This window comes from Ranitomeya imitator, chromosome 1, assembly GCF_032444005.1.
Source record: "Ranitomeya imitator isolate aRanImi1 chromosome 1, aRanImi1.pri, whole genome shotgun sequence".
Taxonomy (NCBI): Eukaryota; Metazoa; Chordata; class Amphibia; order Anura; family Dendrobatidae; genus Ranitomeya; species Ranitomeya imitator.
The window spans coordinates 176916586-176943304 of NC_091282.1; the positions used below are offsets into that span (position 1 = coordinate 176916586).

Below are 26719 nucleotides of genomic sequence, written 5' to 3' on the forward strand. Positions count from 1 at the left end.
TGTTCTCAGGACTTCATTTCTACCATTGGAAAGTATATCATTTAAAATAAACAAAATTTCTTCCAGATGCCAAACCGTCCATTGTCTTAGATTAGCTATATCATCATAATGTCGAAATTTGATTTTCACAAATACAAATCTATGTCTAATGGTAAATGGTGACCTAAAAGCATCTATCAGTAACGTCAAATTTGGAGTAATTTTTTCGACGCATCTTAAATCACAAAAATTAGGTGACTGACCTTCAATATGATGCGCACAGTCTCATTGGTGCAAATGAAACAGAAACATAAATCATTAAAAGACAAAGGTAACAAAGACAATAAAAACCTGGCACATACAGTGGGGCAAAAAAGTATTTAGTCAGTCAGCAATAGTGCAAGTTCCACCACTTAAAAAGATGAGAGGCGTCTGTAATTTACATCATAGGTAGACCTCAACTATGGGAGACAAACTGAGAAAAAAAATCCAGAAAATCACATTGTCTGTTTTTTTAACATTTTATTTGCATATTATGGTGGAAAATAAGTATTTGTAATATATCCTTTGTTGGCAATGACAGAGGTCAAACGTTTTCTGTAAGTCTTCACAAGGTTGCCACACACTGTTGTTGGTATGTTGGCCCATTCCTCCATGCAGATCTCCTCTAGAGCAGTGATGTTTTTGGCTTTTCGCTTGGCAACACGAACTTTCAACTCCCTCCAAATGTTTTCTATAGGGTTGAGATCTGGAGACTGGCTAGGCCACTCCAGGACCTTCAAATGCTTCTTACGAAGCCACTCCTTCGTTGCCCTGGCGGTGTGCTTTGGATCATTGTCATGTTGAAAGACCCAGCCACGTTTCATCTTCAATGCCCTTGCTGATGGAAGGAGGTTTGCACTCAAAATCTCACGATACATGGCCCCATTCATTCTTTCATGTACCCGGATCAGTCGTCCTGGCCCCTTTGCAGAGAAACAGCCCCAAAGCATGATGTTTCCACCACCATGCTTTACAGTAGGTATGGTGTTTGATGGATGCAACTCAGTATTCTTTTTCCTCCAAACACGACAAGTTGTGTTTCTACCAAACAGTTCCAGTTTGGTTTCATCAGACCATAGGACATTCTCCCAAAACTCCTCTGGATCATCCAAATGCTCTCTAGCAAACTTCAGACGGGCCCGGACATGTACTGGCTTAAGCAGTGGGACACGTCTGGCACTGCAGGATCTGAGTCCATGGTGGCGTAGTGTGTTACTTATGGTAGGCCTTGTTACATTGGTCCCAGCTCTCTGCAGTTCATTCACTAGGTCCCCCCGCGTGGTTCTGGGATTTTTGCTCACCGTTCTTGTGATCATTCTGACCCCACGGGGTGGGATTTTGCGTGGAGCCCCAGATCGAGGGAGATTATCAGTGGTCTTGTATGTCTTCCATTTTCTAATTATTGCTCCCACTGTTGATTTCTTCACTCCAAGCTGGTTGGCTACTGCAGATTCAGTCTTCCCATCCTGGTGCAGGGCTACAATTTTGTTTCTGGTGTCCTTTGACAGCTCTTTGGTCTTCACCATAGTGGAGTTTGGAGTCAGACTGTTTGAGGGTGTGCACAGGTGTCTTTTTATACTGATAACAAGTTTAAACAGGTGCCATTACTACAGGTAATGAGTGGAGGAAAGAGGAGACTCTTAAAGAAGAAGTTACAGGTCTGTGAGAGCCAGAAATCTTGATTGTTTGTTTCTGACCAAATACTTATTTTCCACCATAATATGCAAATAAAATGTTAAAAAAACAGACAATGTGATTTTCTGGATTTTTTTTTCTCAGTTTGTTCCCCATAGTTGAGGTCTACCTATGATGTAAATTACAGACGCCTCTCATCTTTTTAAGTGGTGGAACTTGCACTATTGCTGACTGACTAAATACTTTTTTGCCCCACTGTAAGTTATGTACAGATGTGCCTTTCTTCACTTTGCTTTTTGCTCAACATATCCCAAGCTGTGTGGAGAGATGACGGACTGACGAAAAAAAAAAACAGAACATGATTTTCTCATGATGTGAACTGCAGCCTGTCAAGGGCTTTCCTAGCATGTCACGATAATGTATTGAATTAACTTTGTGAGAAACTGAAGTACTTGGCCAAATTCAGAAAAAAACAAATTGTGGACACATCTGTATATTCGTTTCATGCAGCCAAAACACAGACTGCAGCAATGGCAGGGATCTGGTGTTAGACTTGGGGCATCGTATTATTATCTGTGTCAGTTTTATTTATTTTTTTTACTAGCATCTAATCATTTGGGGAACACTTTTCTATTATTATTTATATAGCACCATTAATTCCAAGGTGCTGAACATTAGAAAGGCGTTACATACAAAGTTATAGATATTGTTTACAGTAAACAAATTTACAATGACAGACTGGTACAGAGGGGAGAGGACACTGTCCTTGCAGATGTACATTCTATGGGAAACCCCTTTAAAGTGGGTGTCCTGTACTTTTTCAATGATGACCTATCCTTAGGATCAATATCTGATCGGTCAGAGTCTGATACCTCTGCCAATCAGCTGTTAACAGTGTTCACTGTCCGGAAGTGCTCACTGGCCGTCATCTGATAGTGGCTGCAGCAGGGTACTACACATCCTCGTATTGATTTGAATAGAAGTTGGATGTGCAGTTCCAAGCTTCGGCAACTACCAGAAGGCGGCCAGCTCTTCAAGTGAGTACACAGATATCGGCTAGGGGTGCAGAGTGTCAGATAATGATGACCTATCATAAGAATAGGTCATCAGCGAAAAAGTAGTGGACAACCTCTTTTAAGCAGCTTCTGGTATCAGCTTCTAGTATTACTGCTTAGATAAACTATTTGGTTTATTGTGGCATGGTGGTTTATTCAACATTTGATACTTTAACACACATAAGGTCTCAGTTACTTATACAGTAATCCAATATCAGTCATTCAATATAGATCACATACACCAATTACCACTGCGGTACCAATGGTGTTCACTTTCCTAAACTTCAATAATACTATGAGAGAGTGTACGAATTAAATGTTTTACACTTTTAATAACAAAAGTAAAAATAATAAATCCTTCTTATACTATCATTATATTAGATTACCTAAGCAGCAAAAATACTTTTATTAGATTCTTCTCACTGGTTAATGAAGTCCTAGTCTGTGACAGAAATATATAGAAACTGACAATTCCTATGCAAGTCTAGTAAAATGATGGTACAATATGTCTCCTGCCGTCGACCCTCTGCCACCAATACATTGGTTTGCCTCTCAACACCCAAAATCTCTTTTTTTCAATATGCATTTAAATAATATATTCCTTTGTTGTTTTTTTTAATAAATCTTTATAGGCCAGTAAGACCATTTAAGGACCATTTTAGGTCTTCTAGTAGTTATTCAATAATATTCCAATAAAATAAGAAAACTGAGAGCACTCACCGTCCTAAAAATCAGTTATGTTTTGAAACGGAAGAATCTTCAGCATGGGAATATGTGAATAGTGAAAGACGACGGCCGTTTAGCGCTGCTGCGTGGAAGCGCAGTAGCGCGAAACGGCCGTTGTCTTTCACAATTCCATTTTCCCTTGCTGAAGATTCTTCCGTTTCAATACATAACTGATTTTTAGGACGGTGAGTGCTCTCAGTTTTCTTATTTCATTGGAATTTTTTTGCATACTTTTTTCAGATTGAACACCAGATCCTTTTGGGGCGTTTATGGCACGTGGCTGGTTTGCGTGTAAGGCGCAGTGAACCTTTGCTGCAGTGGTGCGGATTCTTTGCTCTTTTTTATTGAGTTATTCAATAATAATTTGCACAAACTTCAATAAAAAACAATTAAAAAAAATTAGGCAAAACAGCCTCCTAGGAGTTGCCTATCCCAAAACGGAAAATTCAGCTCTGTGGTACAGATCTTTATTTGAATTGTCAGCAGTTTTTACATCAATATCTGTAAGTTCACATGTAGCAACTTTTAGCCTAAATTTCTGCAACTAAATAGCATTAAGACCTCTCCTAACCGGCAACAAAAAAAAGTGAATGGAAAATTGTTTTGTGACAGTTTTAAGAATCTTCCCCAATTCAGTCAATCTTCTCATGTTACCTTGACTCTTGGGTCTGTGACTTGATGAAAACATACATAAAATAATAAAAGAATAAATTTAAAGAATAAAAATTCAGCACAGGACAGTGAGGGAGCCCCTAACAGCCTATTTGGTCCACACAAAAAGGAGACAAGGACAACAATTAACGCAAGATAATGTGTATTAGGATTCAAGAGCGTTAAGATACACTTTAAGTCAGAGTGCACTAATGGTCAGAGCCGATGTACATAGCCACAAACTAATTGAGCAAATAATGAAAGATCCACTTTAAAACCTAATAATAATAATGTCTATAACATAAAAATGTAAAACTCCAACCCAATCCTTTTTGTTTCACAATGCTCAAATAAAAGAGAAAAAATAATAGAGAAAATACAAATGAAAAGTAACTAAATAAAAGCAAGGTCAAACCCATTGCAAAGTCAAAGGTTTATAAACTAAAAGGATTAGGTATAAAAAAGGCTTTTCAGCAGCAGATTGTAAAGCTCAAATCTCCAATAAAGTCATTAGAGATACTCATCAGAAAATGAAAAATAAAAGAAAAACAATCCCACAGATCTAGTTTATAATACATAATGTTCATTTCTCTAGAACTAATATGGAAAACTGAGAATTTGATAGTACTAGAAGTGGCATGCTCTTATAACACAATATCTCAACATGTTACAATCACTTTTCACACAAATTATAGCGATCCGTACTAACCGCAACCAAACAGAGCCAATATCTCGTGAGCCAAACACCTTGTAAAATAGACTTCTCACACAATGGAAAGGTTCCAAAAACACTGTTCACGAGCCACCCAGAAGCAGTGCCATGGTTCAATTATGGTGGTTACTTGAGATAAAAGGAATTGTAGATGTTTCTGGGTATAAAATATCCATCTTCAGCATTTTCAATGGCAACTGCTTAATAAACTATTTGTTTCCCAATGAATTATGAGACGGATGATGCATTTGGTGTCCATCCCATCTGATAAGCCCGTTCCAAAGTTCTTTTGCAGTCTTGTAGTACAGTACTGAATGTGATGTGGGGATATTGTTGGACCAGTTGCTCCACTGTAGCTTCATTTACCTGCAGATTTTGGAGATAGATATAAACACAATTTAAAGTTCAAAAAATATGGGTACAATGTAAAACAAATAAGACAGTGTTTGTATGATTCAAAAAATAGATCTGCTATTAAAAACAGCACTGCTTTATCCCAATGGGTGCACATACTGTAGCACTGCAGCTAATTCCTATTAACATATGTGAGGGCTCACACAAACAAACTGGTACAGAGCTGTCATACAACATCCAAACCTGTACCCCACAGGTTACCTGCCTACACCTATGGAGTCATACCAATGGCTTTAAGATCCTTCCGTCGATCAAAAAACGAAAAAGTTACAGGTCTCAGAAAATGGTGACAAGTTTTTTTTATTTCCAATAATTTTTTTCAATATATATACAGTATATATGTATATAAAGTATACAAATTTGGTAATTGGACTGACCTGGAGAATCATGGTGACAAGTCATTTTTACCATACAGCAAATATCATAAAATAAGACCACAAGAAAAATTGAGGAATTTCACTTTTTTTTTTTTACAATTTCATTACATTCCCCCCCATTTTCCAGTATATTGAATGGCAAAATGATTGGGGTAATTTAAAGCTACAATTCATCCAGCAAAACACAAGCCCACACTTGAAGATGTAGATTGAACAATAAAAAAATGGTTCCTGAAAGAAACAAAAACTTAAAAATCACCATGTTGGGAAGGGGTCATTTCAGACTTATTTTTATTACCCAAGTGGTAAATTAGTTAAGAGAATAGAAGGGGTTTATACATGGGAAAGTTAACCATACATCAGAGTTTGGAATAAAAAATTGTAAAAACTTACAGGGAAGGAAATAATTATTTGATCCCTTGCTGATTTTAAAAGTTTGCCCACTAACAAAAGATATGAACAGTCTTTAATTTTAAGGGTAGGTTAGCTTTAACATTGAGGGATAGAATATCAAAAATAAAATCCAGAAAATCACTTTGTATACATTATATAAATTTATTTGCATTTTGCAGTGAGAAATGTATTTGATCACCTACCAACCATAAAGAGGTCTGGCTCCTACAGACCAGTTAGATGCTCCTAATCAACTCATTACCTGCATTAAAGAAAGCGGTCTTACATATTCACCTTTATAAAAGACTCCTGTCCACAGACTCAATTAATCAGTAAAACTCTACAACATAGGCAAGACTAACATGGACATCGATCGGGGGCACCATGCAAAATCTCACTCCATGGGGTATCCTTGATCATGAGGAAGGTGAGAGATCAGCCTAAATTACATGGGGGAACTTGTTAATGATCTCAAAGCAGCTGGGACCAGAGTCACCAGGAAAACCATTGCCAACACATTACACCATAAAAGTTAAAAATCCTGCAGTGCCCACAAGGTCCCCCTGCTCAAGGCACAGGTGCAGGCCCATCCTAAGTTTGCCACTGAACATCTGGATGATTCTGTGAGTGATTGGGAGAAGGTGCTGTGGTCAGATGAGACAAAAATTGATCTCTTTGGCATTAACGCAACTCGCCGCGTTTGGAGGAAGAGAAATACTGCCTATGACCCAAAGAACACCGTCCCCACTGTGAAGCACGGAGGTGGAATCATTATGTTTTGGGGGTGTTTATCTACTAAGGGCACAGGACTACTTCAACGCATCAATGGGAGAATGGATGGAGCCATGTACCATAAAATCTTCCAGCAAGACAATGACTCAAAACATATAGCCAAGGCAACAAAGGAGTGTCTCAAAAAGAAGCACATTAAGGTCATAGAGTGGCCTAGCCAGTCTCCGACTTTAATCCCACAGGAAACTTTTGGAGGGAGTTGAAGCTCCGAGTTGCCAATCAACAGTCTCAAAATCTCAATGATTTAGAGATGATCTGCAAAGAGGAGTGGACCAAAAGTCCTCCTGAAATGTGCGCAAACCTCATCCATCAACTACAACAAAATGTCTGACTGCTGTACATGCCAACAAGGGTTTTGCCACCAACTATTAAGTCTTGTTTGCCAGAGGGATGAAATACTTATTTCTCATTGCAAAATGCAAATAAATGTATATAATTTATACAATGAGATTTTCTGGATTTTATTTTTGATATTCTATCTCTCAATGTTAAAATTAACCTACAATTAAAATTATAGACTGTTCATGTCTTTGTCAGTGGCAAACTTACAAAATCAACAAGGGATCAAATAATTATCTTCTCTTCACTGTATGTTATGTATAAATTTAAGTTTATGTTACTCTACTAAGTATCTAGAATTAAATAATAATTAATCGTTACATTTACTTCGCTTACATGCTGCCTAGTATTTGACTATACCGAATTTAAAAAAAAAATAAAATGGGAAGCATTTAAGCAGACAATAGACAAGAATTATATATTTAAGACAAATTTTTAGATCCATGCATAAAAGTGCTTATGAAAACCACATAAAATCATGACATATAAATACCTTCAGCTAGCTTCCTTTATGCTATGTTATTTTGTTCATAAACATTTTACTTGTATAAAACATGTCTTACATTAGTGGCTAGAAACAAAAATGGATATTAATCTCTGCATTTTTTGTGTCCCACAAAAGCCATCCACTTGTCCATGAATGAGCTAAAGGTCACACTATGGCACTGACTAATGTATTAATAGATCCATGTGTCAGTGTGTTTCCTAAGTATTCTACTGTATATAGTGCAATATTGCTATTACCAGACATAACAGACATCTATAAAAACAATTAGTGCTTTAAAAAGGCAACGTATTTAAGAGCGTGATGCAGATCCCTGCTGGATATCAGAATATGTAGATCATATATATTATTTTATTCTTTGCAGCATGGCAGTTTATAGAAATGCTTACAAACATATGCACTTTTAAAGAAATGCTTTCCAATTATTGTTTAGCTTAAACATAAAGACCCAGCATCCAACAGAGATGATTACTTCAATTACTGCCATTGCACAATCCTGGTGTGATGCAGGGGATCAATGCGCAATGAATCTCAGCTTGTGTACGCACTCGCTTTCATCATGACATTTTCAAGTTGTTGGCTGATATACAAAGTGATACAGCACAGAGGTCTGGGGTTAAGCTAAAACTTGAGCACTTTGGATATTTAACTTTTTTTTATTTTTCATGGAACATATTTGAAGTGGATGGCAACAATTCTTAGACATCATCCGTCCAATTGCAACTATTAGAATATATATTCATTTGAGGATTTCAACCTTCCTCTAGTGTTAGGGTCGTGACCGACCCATTTTAGGTTTTAAATGCATACAAATTCTACATATATTTGTTTATTGCATCAAGACCTTTTGACTTTTTCAGGAACTTATTGTTAAACAAAATACAATAAAAAAAACTATTTTACTAAATTGTAAAATGCTCGTATTAAAATTATAACATTTGTGTTGCGGTCAATTTCGACCCAGGTCTAACATAAGAGTAAAAAACAATAATAAGTCCCAAAACTGAACTCAAACACAATATAAACCAACAGCCCACAGCCAGCTCTACCTCCAACAACTTGAGTTAGGGATATGTCCAGGCATGTATTGCCAAATCAGCTAAAGGTACTGTCACACTAGACGATATCGCTAGCGATCCGTGACGTTGCAGCGTCCTCGCTAGCGATATCGTCCAGTGTGACAGGCAGCAGCGATCAGGCCCCTGCTGGGAGATCGCTGGTCGGGGAAGAAAGTCCAGAACTTTATTTCGTCGCTGGACTCCCCGTAGACATCACTGAATCGGCGTGTGTGACACCGATTCAGCGATGTCTTTGCTGGTAACCAGGGTAAACATCGGGTAACTAAGCGCAGGGCCGCGCTTAGTAACCCGATGTTTACCCTGGTTACCATCCTAAAAGTAAAAAAACAAACACTACATACTTACCTACCGCTCTCTGTCCTCCAGCGCTGTGCTCTGCACTCCTCCTGCTCTGGCTGTGAGCGTCGGTCAGCCGGAAAGCAGAGCGGTGACGTCACCGCTCTGCTTTCCGGCTGCCCGGCGCTCACAGCCAGACCAGAGAAGCAGAGCGCCGAGGACAGACAGCGGAAGGTAAGTATGTAGCGTTTGTTTTTTTACTTTTTAGGATGGTAACCAGGGTAAACATCGGGTTACTAAGCGCGGCCCTGCGCTTAGTTACCCGATGTTTACCCTGGTTACCGGGGACCTCGGGATCGTTGGTCGCTGGAGAGCTGTCTGTGTGACAGCTCTCCAGCGACGCTGCAGCGATCCGGATCGTTGTCGGTATCGCTGCAGCGTCGCTATGTGTGACGGTACCTTTAGAGTTGGTACTTTGCAGAGTATAGTTTATATTATTCTCTTAAGGTTCATTTGACAATATTTTTACATTGAAAATGAAGGGTATGCTCTCAAATAAAAGGCCCAGGGGCCACAACAAAAATATTAAAATCAATCCTTCCATGGATGAGAAATCCTAACAAGGTAACTAAGAGGTAAGAAACAAATTGGATCATAAATAACTGTTTTTAGGGTATCCTAGGGGTGATTTAAGACACGGGTCAAAACCGACCTGTAAACATAAGAAAGAGTAACAGAAAGCTAACACTAGAGGAAGGTTAAGAAAATTGCTACAATTTAGCCTTCGGAGAATGGACAGGATCTGAACATATTTTAACAAGTGGGCAAGATTAAATCAAAAGTCAAAATAAATAAAAGTAAAATAGACAGTATATGCCAACATTCTAAAGACAAACGAGATACAAGTGATCTGTGGCAAATGCTCTGTAAAGGTGCCATCTGCGGTTGCCTTAAGTTCTGTGTAGAGGTGTAAAATCAGCACGTTAGCATCATCACCCTTTGCAACGTGTAGGAATATAATTGTACTTGCAAATGCATAAGATGTGGAGCAGAAAACTATTAATAGAACCACTATAGGTTTTCAATTATGAACTGTGATATGCTATGCATTTTATTCACCAGGATACTTTTAGCAATTTTTTTACTTTAACCTTCAATAGAGGCTCAGATGCACATCTGCTTGTCGTCCACCTCACTTCTATATTTAATGGACTAGTCCTTTGCATTAAGGCATTTTACAAATGTCTTGAAGTGTAATATCACCAATAAATAGTTTTATAAATTATACACAGTCACAAGAGGTCAGTCGATCGGCACTGAACGAGCTTTCTCACATTCAGACCTCCACAAATTCTCCTTAGAGACCAGACGAGGTAAGCTTCTTCTGAAGACGGGGCGGTGCATGCACAAGACGCAGCTGAATCACCAAAACATGAGGAGATGAATGAAAGCAGCACTCACCCGTGATCTTCAATGATAATATAGTCCTTTATTGACCGTGGCTCAACATTCCCAGCTAGGAACAAGGCAGGTTACAACATGAGGAGGGAGCGGTGAGGGAGAGTGCAGAGACGAGACAGACGACGGCCGTTTCGCGAACAATCGCTTCAACGGGTCCAGGAGCTTCAACGGCTCCCTCCTCATGTTGTAACCTGCCTTGTTCCTAGCTGGGAATGTTGAGCCACGGTCAATAAAGGACTATATTATCATTGAAGATCACGGGTGAGTGCTGCTTTCATTCATCTCCTCATGTTTTGGTGATTCAGTTTTATAAATTATTAGCCATCAGTGAGCTTTATCTTTCAAGGCGTTCAGAAAAGCCAAAAAAAGTGATGAGGTGGTTTTTCCATGCCAATTGTTAGAATATACAACACTGCATGGTTACGATCTGGAGGGATTATCATTAAAAGACAGCAGATGGTGCGGTGTTCTAGACTGTATTGTGTGACCTTTTAGGTTTGTTTGTGTCCAGTTTCTTCCTGTAATCCCCCATATTATGATTATGCACATCATGGTTGTTTTATGTTCCAAGTAAAATAGTTAATTTTCCCACAATCTTTGCGTGTTAAATGATTGTGCTATAGGCTGAAATCTGCAGCAAAGTTATGGGTCCAGATCACAATGACAGAAGAGCAGAGGACAGCTTGGTGCACAAAAGGAATTACCCAGAGGATCTGATTTCCTGCATGGTAGTATGAAACTCAGTATATGGATATAGAGGAGAGAATAATAAAATGCCATCCGCTCAGAGCCTGAAGGGAAACTGTTGATTCATGCTGCCCAAACAATGGGTACGCTCTTCTCTGAAATACTCCAACATTTCAGAGAAAACATTGTTTGAAAATCTGTCCAGGGACCACAGGGAGACTAGATTAGTCTGATGTGGTCCCAGGATTCTCCCCACTCTACTTGACTGAAAGGTCTCTTCCATGTGTGTACATATAGTTAGACCTGTCAATCATCTGGAACAGACTCTGACCAGGGACTGGATAGGACTCATCTAGTCTATCTATATGGTGCCCTGCTGGATTCTCAAACAACACGTTTCTGCAAATAGAGTCTCTGGTTTGACTTCTTATCCTAAGTCATGTTGGAAGGCCTTTGAAGAGTCAATAATGAAATTTGGATTTCTACATCCAATAGATGGCACTAGAGATCCCTCTGTGAAGAGGTTATTTGCATATTCAATTTTCCATGAGGGTATTGTATGGCCTAGAAGTCCCCTGAGGCCAACCTGGTGCTCTCCACAAAGAGATCACCCCTTAGACCTCCTGTTTAGAAATTATACATTTTCAAAGGGTTTTCACAAGCTCACTGTACAGTCGTCCACTTTTCAAATAGTTTGTTAGAAACTGTGAAGGCTATGGAAACTTTCATGCTTTTTTTTAATCGCTTTATAGCTTCCTTAATTGAAAATAAAGCAACTTTTAAACAGTATATAACCATAAACACAAAAAGAACAAAAATCGTCAACTGATCATAGCTAGCACACGACCACTTTCACAATGCGGTGAAAAAAATTTGGATCGCTTGTTTCTTCAACAACACATTAAAAACAATGACAATCAGCATGGAGAAAAAATATAATAGGGACGATTATTTTTCCTCAAGTTGACTATGTCACAGTTTTTTTATGTGGTGGGAAAAAATATAAGATTCTCATTTTATTTGGAACTTTGTGCTGGCATTTGTGGATTTATGATCGAAGTTTAAACAGTGTTGTTGTAACTCCTTTGAATGGCTGGCCAGGCTACTACCTGACAGCTAGAACAGCTGTTCCTATCTACACCAGATCTCCCTACTCACTTCTTGCCTTCTCTCAGTATTAGAAATAGAAGTGTCAAAGCACATGTATGGTCACCATTCCCCAGTCGGACATATTTGCTCACCATATGAAGTTGAAATACACAGCAACTTGTCCGATTCTGCAAGTAAATCATTCAAAGAGCGAAGAACGAACTGGTAGATTTTCTTTTGAATCCTTTATTTAATCTTCAATAAAATTCCATATACATATCAAGCAGGAGACAGTAGCATAATGTTGACTGACGTATTTCGACAGTATGTCGGACTTAGTCGTTATATGCTTTTGTTCACTCTTTGAATTGTTAGAAACATAAGCAGGAAGGGGGGAGGTAGTTGTACATAGCACACCACAGAGGAGAGTTGGGAAAGCATTTAAGTTATAAGGGAGGACAGCTCACTCAGGCTGTAGATATTAAAGAAAGGACAATATCCTTCATCAGCTGTAAAAATCAAAATCACTCCAAGAATAAGTCTGTTCTGATACACGAAAGCTATTTCAAACAACAGCACCTTGGACACTAAGACCTCATATTCAGGATATTACTGGGAGAGAGATACTCACATGAGAAACGTCTGAAATTAATAACAGGTTATTATTATTATCAGCACGTTTAATATTAATGAATGGTTGATGATTGAAGACTGAAATTAAAACAACTTTTTTTCTTTTTTCAACATTAGCTAACCACTAAGTTGAAGGTCTCCATAAGCTTTAAAGTGGTTTGACACTTTCTCTTGTTAGTTCAGCTTTCCTCACAAACTAACCAGCCCTTCTATTCATTAAATAGCTGTGTAATGCACCTGTCCTGGCTTCAGCACTGGCTCCTGCTCTGTCTCCCTATGGTCGCCTTCCTTTGCTGTGGTCCACACTGGGTTTCACAGATTGCCCAGTGAACTCCAGTATTGTCATCACTCAAGGGTGACCCTCTGTTACATTGATAAGAATAAATAAATATACCTCAACAGATTTGTCAGAAAACATTTTTTGTTGCTTTTCAGAATCAACAATGTCTCTGGGATACCATACTACAAAAGACGCCCACAAATGTGTGCCGTTAATTGCAAACAAGTTTTGTTGATTTGCTCAACCAAAAAAGTAGTTTTCTTGACAAGTGCATTCAAGACCATGTTGGAAAAATGAGTACACCCCAATGAAAGTCTTAGGCGCAAAGCTAAAGTTTCTAAATCTAACTAACAAGAACTCAACAGATAAGTCTAATTACTTATTAACCCCTTCAAGACGCAGCCATTTTTCGTTTTTCCGGTTTTTGCTCAATATGGCCATGTGAGGGCTTATTTTTTTGCGGGACAAGTTGTACTTTTGAACGACACCATTGGTTTTACCATGTCTTGTACTAGAAAATGGGAAAAAAATTCCAAGTGTGGTGAAATTGCAAAAAAAGTGCAGTCCCACACTTGTTTTTTGTTTGGCTTTTTTGCTAGGTTCACTAAATGCTAAATCTGACCTGCCATTGGGATTATCCACGTCATTATGAGTTCATACACCAAACATGTCTAGGTTATTTTCTATCTAGGTGATAAAGAAAAATTCCACACTTTGCTAAAAAAAAAAAATGGCGCCATTTTCCGATACCCGTAGCGTTTCCATTTTTCAGGATCTCGGCTCAGGTGAAAGCTTATTTTTTGTGTGCCGGGCTCACCTTTTTAATGATACCACTTTTGTGCAGATACGTTGTTTTGATCACCCGTTATTGCATTTTAATGCAATGTCGCGACAACCAAAAAAAACCATTCTGGCATTTTTAATTTTTTTTCTCCCTACGCCATTTAGCAATCAGGTTAATCCTTTTTTTAATTGATAGATCGGGTGATTCTTAAAGCGGCAATACCAAATATGTGTATGTTTGATTTTTTTATTGTTTTATTTTGAATGGGGCGAAAGGGGGGGGGTGATTTAAACTTTTATATTTTTTTTTTATTTTTTCATATTTTTTTGCCATGATTCAATAGCCTCCATGGGAGGCTAGAAGGTGGCACAACTGGATCGGCTCAGCAACATAGGAGTGATCATCAGATCACTCCTATGCATCTGAATTACATGCTTGCTATGAGCGCCAACTACAGGGTGGCGCTCACAGCAAGCCGGCATCAACAACCATAGAGGTCTCAAGGAGACCTCTGGTTTTTATGCCGAAGCATCGCTGACCCCCGATCACATGCGATGCGCGCATTTTCAGCCCGATGGCCAGAAGCGGTAGTTAAATACCGCTGTCAGCGTTTGACAAAGGCATTTAACTAGTTAATAGCGGCGGGTGGATCGCGATTCCACCTGCCACTATTGCGCGCACATGTCAGCTGTGCAAAACAGCTGACATGTCGCGACTTTGATGTGGGCTCAGCACCGGAGCCCACATCAAAGGGGGAGACACGACATGCGCCATACTAGTATGGCGCATGTCGTGAAGGGGTTTTAACGGTTTCCAGCAGATCGTTAACTATAAAAGGGGCACTTAATCCCGTCACCCCTGGTGATTTTCGTTTTTTCCTCCCCATCTTCCAAGAGCTATAATTTTTTTAAATTTTTTGATCCATATAGGCGTATGTGGAAATGGGAAAAAAATTCCCCGTGGTCTTTAGCAGACCCCTGACTGTCATAACAACCCATCAGCTATTAAGTGCGGGGAAAGATTTAGCCTCAGCATGGGAGTCCGTATCAAAGGCAGGAACACAGCAGATTAATATGTCGTCGGTATTGAAGGGGTTAAGGAAAATCCCTTTACATTTTATGCTGTCAGCAATGGCACTACATGGAAGAGAAATGTCATAAGGCCTAAGAAATAAATTCTTTACACAAGAAAGGTGACAAGAAGATCAGAAAAGCTTTACTTATCTGTGATAAGGAATACAATAATTTAACAAAGATGTAACTACAACCATTTCACAGAGACGTACAGGTCGACCACAGAAATTAACACCTGATCAGAAGTGTCTTCTGATGAGAAGGTATGAAGAAAATGACATGCAAGTTAATTCCAGTTTTTCCAAGAAGTAGAAAGCCAACCAAAGGAGAAGTGCTTCCCACAACACAATATTGAGAGAAAGTACAATGCAGAGGATTGGCATGCATGGGTGTTGTCCACGAAGAAAGTCTCACCTAATTCCCATGCACAAAAAGGACAGCCTACAATTTGCCAGGGCCCATGCTAAAAATATAAAGACTACTGGGACTCTATACTGTGGAGTGATGAGACCAAGATAAAAGTTCAAGGAACTGATGGCTTCAAAAATGTAAGGTGTCACAAAGGTGAGGAGTAGAAAGAAAGATGCATAGTGCCTACAGTAAAACAAGGTGGTGGCAGTGTACTTATGTAGGGATGCATAAGTACTGCTGGTGTCTTCAAGTTTCTTTTCATCAATGGTACCACGAATTCGCAAATGTACTGCTGTATATTGAAAGAGAAGATGCTAACATCACTCCGTGCCCCTGGTAGACATGCACTTTGCCAATATGAAAAATATCCACACACATATTTAAAGAATCACTCGCATCAAAGTTTTTATCCTCTTAATATATTGCAATCATCATGTTATATAGCACTGTGTACTAACAATTGCTCATTTTGTTCTTCCCAGTTCATTCTTCTCTTTTCCATTAAGTCTATGACATGACATAATTCAAAATTGACTATCTAAATGCTTCAAAGCTCTATGTAGAAACATGAAGTCAATTTTGCCTCCATGAGTCATAAGTCACTGCAAAAGTCCCTGGCAAGGGGAGGAGGGAGCAGCTTGGTCAGGAATTGAAGAGCGGAATGATTTGTGCAGGGAAAGACACTTCCTGTTTCTACATAGAGCAGAGAAAGCAATTGTAAGTACACAGTGCCATATAATATGATGACTGCAATATTCTAAGAGGATAAAAACTTTGATGGGGGTACTTCTTTAAAGTCACTGTTGCATTTCTGTCCACGGACCTGAACTCAATGGAACTCCTATGGGGAATTCCGAAAAGTTGAGCAGCACTCTGCATCCAGCATTCAGGCTCTAAAAGAGGGCCTTCTTGAAGAATGGGAAAAAAAATGTTGCAATATTTTGCCATCCTGTTCATTCCATGCCTTGAGGAGAGGGTTTGGCCCTGAAAATCATGGAGGTCATACAAAATACTAGGTGCAGTTGTTTCTGATGTAGGGTGTATTCAGCTTTACTCAAATTAGTTGATGTAAAAATGAAGATTTTGTGTTGAAAGTTATATTAACCTTACTTTCTTGTTATGGGTTTAAAAAAATGTTGTATGAAACTCAATCTTGGTCAAAATTTGGGAAATTATCCTCGTGTTCAGTGATTAAAATCTTACTGTTCAAAAGGGGTGTACTCATTTATGTAGAGGTTCAGTTGTCCTGTGCTTTTAAAGTAGCCTCATCAGTTCTTCCAACTGGCTATCTTCTCTGCAAATGTCTGTCTCAGACCTGTGAATTAAGCCTTTGTCTGTTGTAAGGATAGCGAACTGTTGGCTGGACTTGCTCACTCTTTAAAAGATCCTGCATGAGCATGTATCTTCTCCACAAACAAGTTTACCTTATTATCTCTGTTGCCAGTGCTATTTACACTTCATCTGCTGTAAGCATTACAAAAATCTCCTGTGGAATATATCGTATTACTACTGTTATTCCTGGACTGATTACATCCTCAATTCCTGTGCTTGACTATTCCGCCTGGCTGTGTCTTCCGATGTGTTCTGCTACACATGTCAGCATGGTGTGCAGATTCGTTCTGTTTTATGCGCCATCGGGCAAATCCAGCCTGCTGTGCCATAGCCCTTCGTCTGTGTGTTCACCCTGACCTTCAGCAATTTGAATCCACCTCACCAAATGAGCTTTATCAAACTCTGGGTAGAGGAGCATGTGACCATTCCAATCCTTAAACTGTGGATAAAGGAACATGTGACCATTCCAATCCTTATCAAACTGTGGATAGAGCAGCATGTGATCATTCCAATCCTTATCAAACTGTGGATAGAGGAGCATGTGACCATTCCAATCCTTATCAAACTGTGGATAGAGGAGCATGTGATCATTCCAATCCTTATCAAACTGTGGATAGAGGAGCATGTGACCATTCCAATCCTTATCAAACTGTGGATAGAGGAACATGTGACCATTCCAATCCATCAGCCTCCTGCAAATGTAAAACATTTTACATTAGACAGCTGCTTTTCTATTGGAAGACACTGATGGACTGGTTAGGTCACACCTCTACTGTCAGCAGCCATTATATAAAGAACAGTGATGGTCAACTTGTGATGGAAGTTGCACTAACAGGAAAGGAAGGAAAGCCAACACCTTACAATATTCGTATGAACAATATGACTTCTGACATCTATCCTGGTCCAGATGGTGCAAGCAATATATTGTAAGGCTGGTTACGGTTAGTTTCAGAAATCCGTCAAATCTTCATTCTCTATTCTCATTATTATTCCATGACAAGTTAATCCAAATTTCCATTAATTAAACCCTCCGAACGTATTCTGAATTAGGCTCCCGAAATCATCTACAAATGTCAAATAAAGTTCAATGCTCTCAATTACAAATAGAACCACTAATTATTATATTGCGAACTCTTGTTACAATAACAAAACATAAAATACAGGTAACACCTAAAACAGTACATAGGTCAAGTGTCACTAAATATAACCCGATTTTAATAGTTCTTATTAATTTAGGATTATTAGCTGAGGATTTTTATGGGTTGGGGTGTGTTACATATCATGCCTAGGGGAGGAAGCATGCTGTTTAATTAACCAGTGTCTCTAATTGCTGAGAAAATAAACAATGATTTCACATAAAAAAGATAAAATTAAAAGTTTTGTATGGTACTCCTAACGGCTTTTCAAAGACTGTTTGTAATAACAATGATTAGGATTGCACAGACATATTATTTGGAAATTGACATTTTACATTTAGCATGCAAAACAAAACTGTCTTTTATTCCAGGCAATGAGAAATGTGTTCTTCCGCCATGCTGGTTACTATGTGGAACTGGAAAAAAAAGCTGTAACAATAGCAGTTTGATGAGAAATGAATTCATTTTAGTTTCATCATTTGGATCAATAACTCTCTGCCTCTACTATGTCCCATAGCCTGAAGGCAGTTGGGTAATCAATGGAATCAAACAGAGCAGCCCTTCACCCAGCGCAGAATCCTCTCTGATCTTCTCTGGGAGGACTCAAGACGCTTGTGAAATTCTAATTCATGTCAACCTCATATCAAAGAAATTCCACGGAGGTTTGGTCATAAAGAGTATCATAGTAATAACGATCCAAAATCTATTTTTTGCTATATGTTTTTATATCATTCAAGGCTTGCGTGTTCAGTCCACAATGACTTGAAGCTTCTTAGAAGTGGAATACAGTGAGCCAATGTATCTTTTATACATTTCTGTGAACGTGCTATAAAAGAAAGGCTAGAGAGTATCGTAATGATTAAACCCCAACACGGGCAACAGCTGATTGCTAATAGAATAAGCAAAAGAGAAAACAAATTAGTCAAAGATACCCAGGCAGGGAGAAACTGTTCTTCTTTTGTTTAATGTTGTATTTGATAGTTGTGGGATGATTGAGTGGTTTGTAACATATTTATTATCTTTCACTTGAATAAAAAGGAGGATCATATTATACTATATGGTTAGTGTTAATAGTGCTTCTTAAAATTCTAAATTTGAGATCTAATAAAAAAAAAAAAAATACCATACTTGGTATATTATATGGAAACAATAATCTTGAAAAAGAAGCAGAATCTGAGCTGTGCACTTAAATCACTATTTCTACAACTTGGAAAATAAAACATTTCTAGGAATAAAGAATCTTCAACATATCAAGATGTATAGTGGCCGCAACCAACAGAACAGCTAGCACACAAGTAATGCATAAAGACATGGCGCCATAAGAAAATTGCGTAGCATGGCTGTTCTAATACTAAGCATGTAAACTTTGCACTATGTGAACAGCAAAGACCAGCAACAATTAACGCACCATGGCCATTTGCTTAGGATATGATACCTCATTGTTTTAACAAGTATTTAGCCTTTAAAGGGAATCTGTCAGCAGTTTTTTTGCTATGCAATCTGAGGACAGCATTAGGTAGGGACTGGGACACAAATTTCAGGTATTTCACCTTCTTAGGCTGTGTGCTGTTGTTTCCATACAATGAATGGTTTATCACTAGTGATCAGCGAGTATACTCGTTGCTCGGGTTTTCCGGAGCACGCTCGGGTGACCTCCGAGTATTTGTTATTGCTCGGAGATATAGTTTTCATCGCCTCAGTTGCATGATTTATGGCTTCCAGATAAGCTGAATACATGTGGGAATGCCCTAACAAACAGGCATTCCTCACATGTATTCAGCGTATCTGGAAGCCGTAAATCATGCAACTGAGGTGATGAAAACTATATCTCCCAGCAATAACAAATACTCGGAGGTCACCCGAGCGTGCTCCGGAAAACCCGAGCAATGAGTACACTCGCTCATCACTATTTATTACCAGAAGGTTATCACTGCCCAGACTAGCTCCCTCTTACCAAGAGGTCTGACCACACCCCCTTCAGTGATAAGCAGCTCACTGTCAATAGACAATGTACATACAGAGCCCGATGTTGGTGGGGTTACATTTCTCAGCCCTACTATATCTAAAAGTTCTAATTGGGTCACATCTGCTGCACCCCGTAAACCAAGTGACATCTCTGGAATCAGGGTCTTTTTTCCTACATTAAAATGCTCTCAGATGAAGAAACAAAAACCCGGTGACAAGTAGAGGGGAAAAAAAAAACTTTTCTAACTAGCAAGCACTACTTAGCGCTTGCTCGTTGAATGTTCTTTTTTATGCTATTAAAGTGAAGTTTGTTTTATTCTCATTGCATTTATTTTTTTAATTTTTTTTTACATATTATTACTATTTGTTTTACTACTTGTCACGAAGGTCAGAAAAAAACATTAGGATACATTTTTCCTCCCTTATCTACTCTGTACTCTGTTGTCTCCGATAGCAGAGCACCCAGCTTTCACCTGCACTATTCCACATGCAGAAACTGTTCTGCTTTTTTGTATTTTTAATAAAATCTTTTAAAAAAACAACATTTTGTGATGTAGTCAACAGCTAAACTGACTAAGGGAAACACATTTAGATATTATATAATATATAAACCATTAATGTGTGACTGGGGGAGGTCTAACCCACTGGACCCCACCAATTATGTTAATAAAGGAGACTTTGCAATTTATATTTATCTTTGTAGGTATAGTTGTGTAGTTGTGCCTGGAACTTCAGCGCAGCCCTACTCAACTGAATGTGACAGAGAAGTTGAATTAAGCTTAATATTGTTACAGTATGCTCAAAAAAATAAAAGCCACCAGTAAGGAATGCACTCTCTTCATCTTGTTAATGGGTTGTAGTAAAATATGTATACTCAGAAAACATATTTAGGACAGATGGTACTCTGTGATTTCTGAACTTTACATATTCATTCACCTCTCCACTTTTATATCCCAAAATGCCTCCATTCCCAGAAGAAAGCAGACAAAACATGTGTTGGGGATAACACCATCACAGGGACTAATGAGCTATTTTTCGGCATGGACTTAGTACTACCTGTATGGAGAAATGTTAATTATTATCAGCACTGTTAAGAAGTATTTTTTCATATTACACAGCACATGCACTTTACATTTTCTACTTATATTGGTGTAATTTATGCCTTCATTTCTTTGGATATTATTAAGTGACCTGTATCGCACATGCAATTTACTTATCCGTCTATGTATTTATAGCACATGCACTTTACTAATTTGTCATATATCGTCATATATTATTCATATATAGGTAACAATCTATTCTGTATCTTCTAATATGCAGTGCATAGTTATAATATTGATACATGATTCACCTATATATGTCCACATCAATCCTGTATATTACTACTTTTAGCATTACACTATCATCATTATTTTGTAGGATTCATTTTTTGCATTCATCCACTTTTCCCTGTTGATGTAATATTCATTACCCTCTGTAGCCCAGTTTTATATAATTTCATTATGTTATGTCCAATAAAGATTTATGTATGTTTCCTTCGGTGCACATGAACACTATATTTTATAGCTTTGTAGCAGTCAGATATGTATACTCTGAAAACATCTTGATGAGAGATGGTACTTTGTGCTTCTAGTTTTTGGACTCCACATTCGCTTATTTTTCTCTTATGAACTTTCACTCCTCCAATTTATTTTTTCCTTTTATGCTCGAGTTTTTCCTCATAAAAATTATGTTTGTTCATAAAAATTAAGGTCTAAGAATAATAAAAAAGGAAAACTTCTGTTGTGAGATAAGCCTCATTTTTGCTTTTTTTATTTTGTATGTCCGTTGATTGCAAAATATTCAATTTGTACAGTACAATAGTTGCACTCGTGGTTCTGCAAAGCCTGTGTTCCGTAATTGGCTACGGTGGCAAACAAAGTCTACCTGAGAAATACTTTAAATATGATTATGTACTCAATTATTCATCACAAGAATGATGAGCAAAAAAGAAATCGTTAAAATCGTAGATAAATGTGTAGGCACAAACAAATTACACCATGTTTAGACAGAGCCAATTACCCTTGTAGGCCTCTGCTTTAACTGTCACTAAAGTGCGGCGTGCACATTCCTTCTCTTCTTAATACCAGTTTATGGAAGCTTATTACCCAATGGAAAAAAGAACCTTAATAAAGCTGAAATATGCAAGTGAAACCGTCAAAGAATTATTATACAAATTACGCAGCAGTGAGAAGATTATCTTAGCGAAAAGTAGAGATATCTTGTGTTTTTACGGTAATATTTGTCGTTCTTTAATTACACTCATACATCTCGCAGATGGCATGTTGATGCTGTTTGGCTAATTTGCCATCCTAATTGTTTTTTCTGTCGAGCATTTGTATTCGCTGCACTAATACTTGCCAGCATTAAGCAGACAGAACAACACTGATAGAGACGCATTAAAGTTGTATGAAGAATTTTTCATGGTTAGCAATTCTATTGATGACCACTTATAGGATGGATGAATAAAACTTGTAAGGTTCTGGCTCTAGCAGTGGGTTTTTATGATCAGTTGGAAAGTCTTGTTTGAGGCTGCAGCTGATAATGCAAGATAAAGATGGACAAAGTGTGCTGGACTCTATGAGACCAGATTGTCTATGGCAATTCTTCAGAACTCAACATATATTTACCCAGATGGTTAACTACAAGTGACGACTTCTTTAATATGTTGTTTCAATTTTTAAAAGAAGTTTTATAAACAAGTAGGAGAAAACTACACTACTCAAAAAATAAAAGGAACACTTAAACAACAGGACATAACTCCAAGTAAATCAAATTTCTGTGAAATCAAACTGTCCACTTAGGAAGCAACACTGTTTGACAATCAATTTCACATGCTGTTGTGCAAACGGAATAGACAACAGATGGAAATTATTGGCAATTATCAAGACACACAATAAAGGAGTGATTCTGCAGGTGCGAACCACAGACCACATCTCAGTACCAATGCTTTATGGCTGACGTTTTGGTCACTTTTGAATGTTGGTTGTGCTTTCACACTCGTGGCAGCATGAGACGGACTCTACAACCCACACAAGTGGTTCAGGTAGTGCAGCTCATCCATGATGGCACATCAATGCGAGCTGTGGCAAGAAGGGTTGCTGTGTCTGTCAGCGTAGCATCTAGAGGCGCTACCAGGAGACAGGCCAGTACACCAGGAGACGTGAAGGGGGCCATAGGAGGGCAACAACCCAGCAGCATGGCCGCTACCTCAGCCTTTGCGCACAGAGGAACAGGAGGAGCACTGCCAGAGCCCTGCAAAATCACCTCCAGCAGGCCACAAATGTGTATGTGTCTGAACAAACGGTTAGAAACCGACTCCATGAGGATGGTCTGAGTGACCGACGTCCACAGGTAGGATATATGCTCACAGCCCAACACCGTGCAGGACGCTTGACATTTGCCACAGAACACCAGGATTGGCAAATTCGCCACTGATGCCCTGTGCTCTTCACAGATGAAAGCAGGTTCACACTGAGCACATGTGACAGAAGTGACAGAGTCATGACCGGATTGGCAGTGGGTCAGTAACTGTGTGGGGTGGCATTTCTTTGGAGGGTCACACAGCCCTCCATGTGCTTGCCAGAGGTAGCCTGACTGCCATTAGTTACCGAGATGAGATCCTCAGACACCTTGTGAGATCATATGCTGGTGCAGTTGGCTCTGGGTTCCTCCTAATTCAGGACAATGGCAGACCTCATGTCGCTGGTGTCATGGTTCGCTGGGTTTGCAGGTTAGGTGGTGTAAGATTATACACCAACTTAGAAAAACAGAGATCCCTAAAAATAACTTTTAATAATATGATTAAAAAGACTATATTTATCCACAATACATATAAAACAGTATTAAATGTACCTAGTAGACCCTAGACCGAGCTACAATAAACCCTGCCTGACAGTGGAGGTTGGCACCCTACTTTACTGCGGTAGGCGCCCCCACTCCTCGATGGCTAGCCCTTACAAGCCCTATAAGGACCTATAATCAAAGAAAGACTAATGAGCCCTGCTGAAATCTATGCTAATAACCTGCCTAACAGTGGAGGTTGGCACCCTAATTTTCTGCGGTAGGCGCCCCCACTCAGCGACGGCTAACCCTAGGGTCCCTAAAAATCCCTAAAGTTCGGGATAGACAAAGAGATATGTCCCACAAACACCACTGATACCCGTAGGAGAGAAAAAAACAAAAATAGAAAAAGTAACCTAAACAAAAAAATAAATATAAACAACAAAAAACAACAGCATCGTTATTGTATGTGTGACTGCATTACCCCTGATGAACCCCCGCCATTCCCTATGGGGGGGAAACGCGTTGGGCACTGCTGGGGAATTATCTGACAGACGCTGGTGATGTTCATCTACACATAACCGCCCTGTATTTTTTGGCAACAGCCGGATCCACACCATGAGATTTCAGCAAATAGATGAGTACATTGGTTATAACATGAATCTGACTGTCTATTTGCACTAACGGGACGATTGAGTCCTTTTACCCTCATTATAATTACTCTGAGGAGCTCTCGCTATATTATTACCAAGTGGTGGTTGTGGTTCTGACTGTGTGCCTTCTAGAGGTGTTTTCCTCGTTTTTGTTTTTGTCCATTTCTTGTCATTGTTATTGTGCCATATTTTATGGACATGCACTATTGGTTATTTTACATCAAGCATTTGCATTTTTGTAGTGTAACAAGAATGGACCTCATTTAAGTGCTGGGTATTCCCGTGTGGACATATTATTGCATCCAGTATACCCGTATTTGGGTTAAGGTATCTTTACTGTACAGCACCTGGAGTACATGTTTTTTCCATCATAGCATCTTTCTACACTGGTATTGTAAGGTGCTAGTATAAAATATTTTTTTGTTGTTTATATTTATTTTTTTGCTCAGGTTACTTTTTCTATTTTTGTTTTTTTCTCTCTTCTACGGGTATCAGTGGTGTTTGTGGGACATATCTCTTTGTCTATCCCGAACTTTAGGGATTTTTAGGGACCCTAGGGTTAGCCGTCGCTGAGTGGGGGCGCCTACCGCAGAAAATTAGGGTGCCAACCTCCACTGTTAGGCAGGTTATTAGCATAGATTTCAGCAGGGCTCATTAGTCCTTCTTTGATTATAGGTCCTTATAAGGCTTGTAAGGGCTAGCCGTCGAGGAGTGGGGGCGCCTACCGCAGTAAAGTAGGGTGCCAACCTCCACTGTCAGGCAGGGTTCATTGTAGCTCAGTCTAGGGTCTACTAGGTACATTTAATACTGTTTTATATGTATTGTGGATAAATATAGTCTTTTTAATCATATTAATAAAAGTTATTTTTTAGGGATCTCTGTTTTTCTAAGTTGGTGTATATGCTTCTCTGGGATTCCGCATTATTGTGATTTGGTTTTTTTAGGTGGTGTAAGAGTTAATGTGCATGGCCTCTCTTTGGGATCTTGGGAGGGTTTTTATAGCCTCATTGTGGGTCATTCTCTGTCGTTTATACTCTGAGCTGAGTGTGTCTGACCCTGCACTGCCTGTGCTTCGTGCCTATCTTTGTATGCCTGCTTGGTTTTTGATCTGGTCTCGTCCATGTTAAAGTCTTCCGTCTGCCGATTCTGTACCTCGCCGCTCTCTTTGTGTATGACCTTTGGCTACATCTTGATCTTCCTTTGGTTGTTCCTGCTGTACTTTACCGCCCTCTTTGTGTATGACCTTCGGCTACGTCCTGACCTCCCTCCGACTATTCCTGCTGTACCACACCGCCCTTTCAGTGTATGACATTGTTGCTTTGCTGACCTGACTACAGTTTCCTCCTCTTCACTTTTTCTTTCCTGCGCTGCTGTCGGCTCCCAGTGGGGATTTGCAGTAGCTCCACCCCTTCTCTGAAGTGCGGTCACGTGACCGCAGGTCTTGTTGGTGCAAAATATTCCAGAGCACCTCCACTCTCCTCAGTTTCCGGCTCCTGACTGCTGATAAGTACGATAGACACCGGACCCTCGACCCCTTGTACCTGCGGGTAAGAGTCCTCTGCTTTTCCCTTTCTGCGTCCTCTGTAGCTGGGGTAGTGGTTACCGAAGGTCTTCCTCTGACAGCTGGAGTGTGTCAGCAGTCCTGCATGATGAAGGCATTGAAGCTATGGACTGGCCCACCCGTTCCCCAGACCCGAATATGATTGAACACATCTGGTACATCATGTCTCACACCATCTACCAACGTCATGTTGCACCACAGACTGTCCAGGAGTTGGCGGATGCTTTAGACCAGGTCTGGGACGGGATCCCTCAGGAGAACATCCGCCGCCTCATCAGGAGCATGCCCAGGCTTGTAGGGAGGTCATACAGGCAATATGGAGGCAACACACACACAACTTAACATCATTTCCTTGTCTTGAGGCATTTCCACTGAAGTTGGATCAACCTGTAATTTGTTTTTCCACTTTGATTTTGAGTATCATTCCATATCCAGACCTCCATGGGATATTCATTTTGATTTACATTAACCATTTTTATGTTTTATTGTTCTCAACGCATTCCACCATGTAATGAATAAAGATTTGCAACTGAAATATTTCATTCAATGATATCTAGGATGTGTTATTTTGGTGTTCCCTTTATTTGTTTTTGAGCAATGTAATAAAAAGAGGAGACACCTGAAGCAATATTTTCTCTTTGTGTATTTATACATAAAAATAAAGAAAGAACAGTTTGCCGATTTAGCACACACCATAGGAACATCACTATTGTGTCCACTGCCTGTTGTCAAGAATAATCCACTTTCAGCAGAGATGAATAACAGGATTTGGCCTCACAGATTCTACTATCCTATCTAATACTTGATTATCACGCTTTCAGTCCAGGGTAAGCATGCAAATGGACCATGGCAACAAC

General features: G+C 39.2%; 1 protein-coding gene across 1 annotated transcript in view; it reads right to left on the minus strand.

The window, feature by feature from the left end:
• Positions 1–4234: 4234 nt before the first annotated feature.
• Positions 4235–26719, minus strand: part of FBXL17 (F-box and leucine rich repeat protein 17) — a 996531-nt gene continuing 974046 nt past the window's right edge. Inside the window, exon 9 of the mRNA XM_069752543.1 lies at positions 4235–5166. Coding sequence (XP_069608644.1) covers positions 5029–5166 — 138 coding nt within the window. The 3' untranslated portion in view covers positions 4235–5028. The remainder of the gene's footprint in view (positions 5167–26719) is intronic.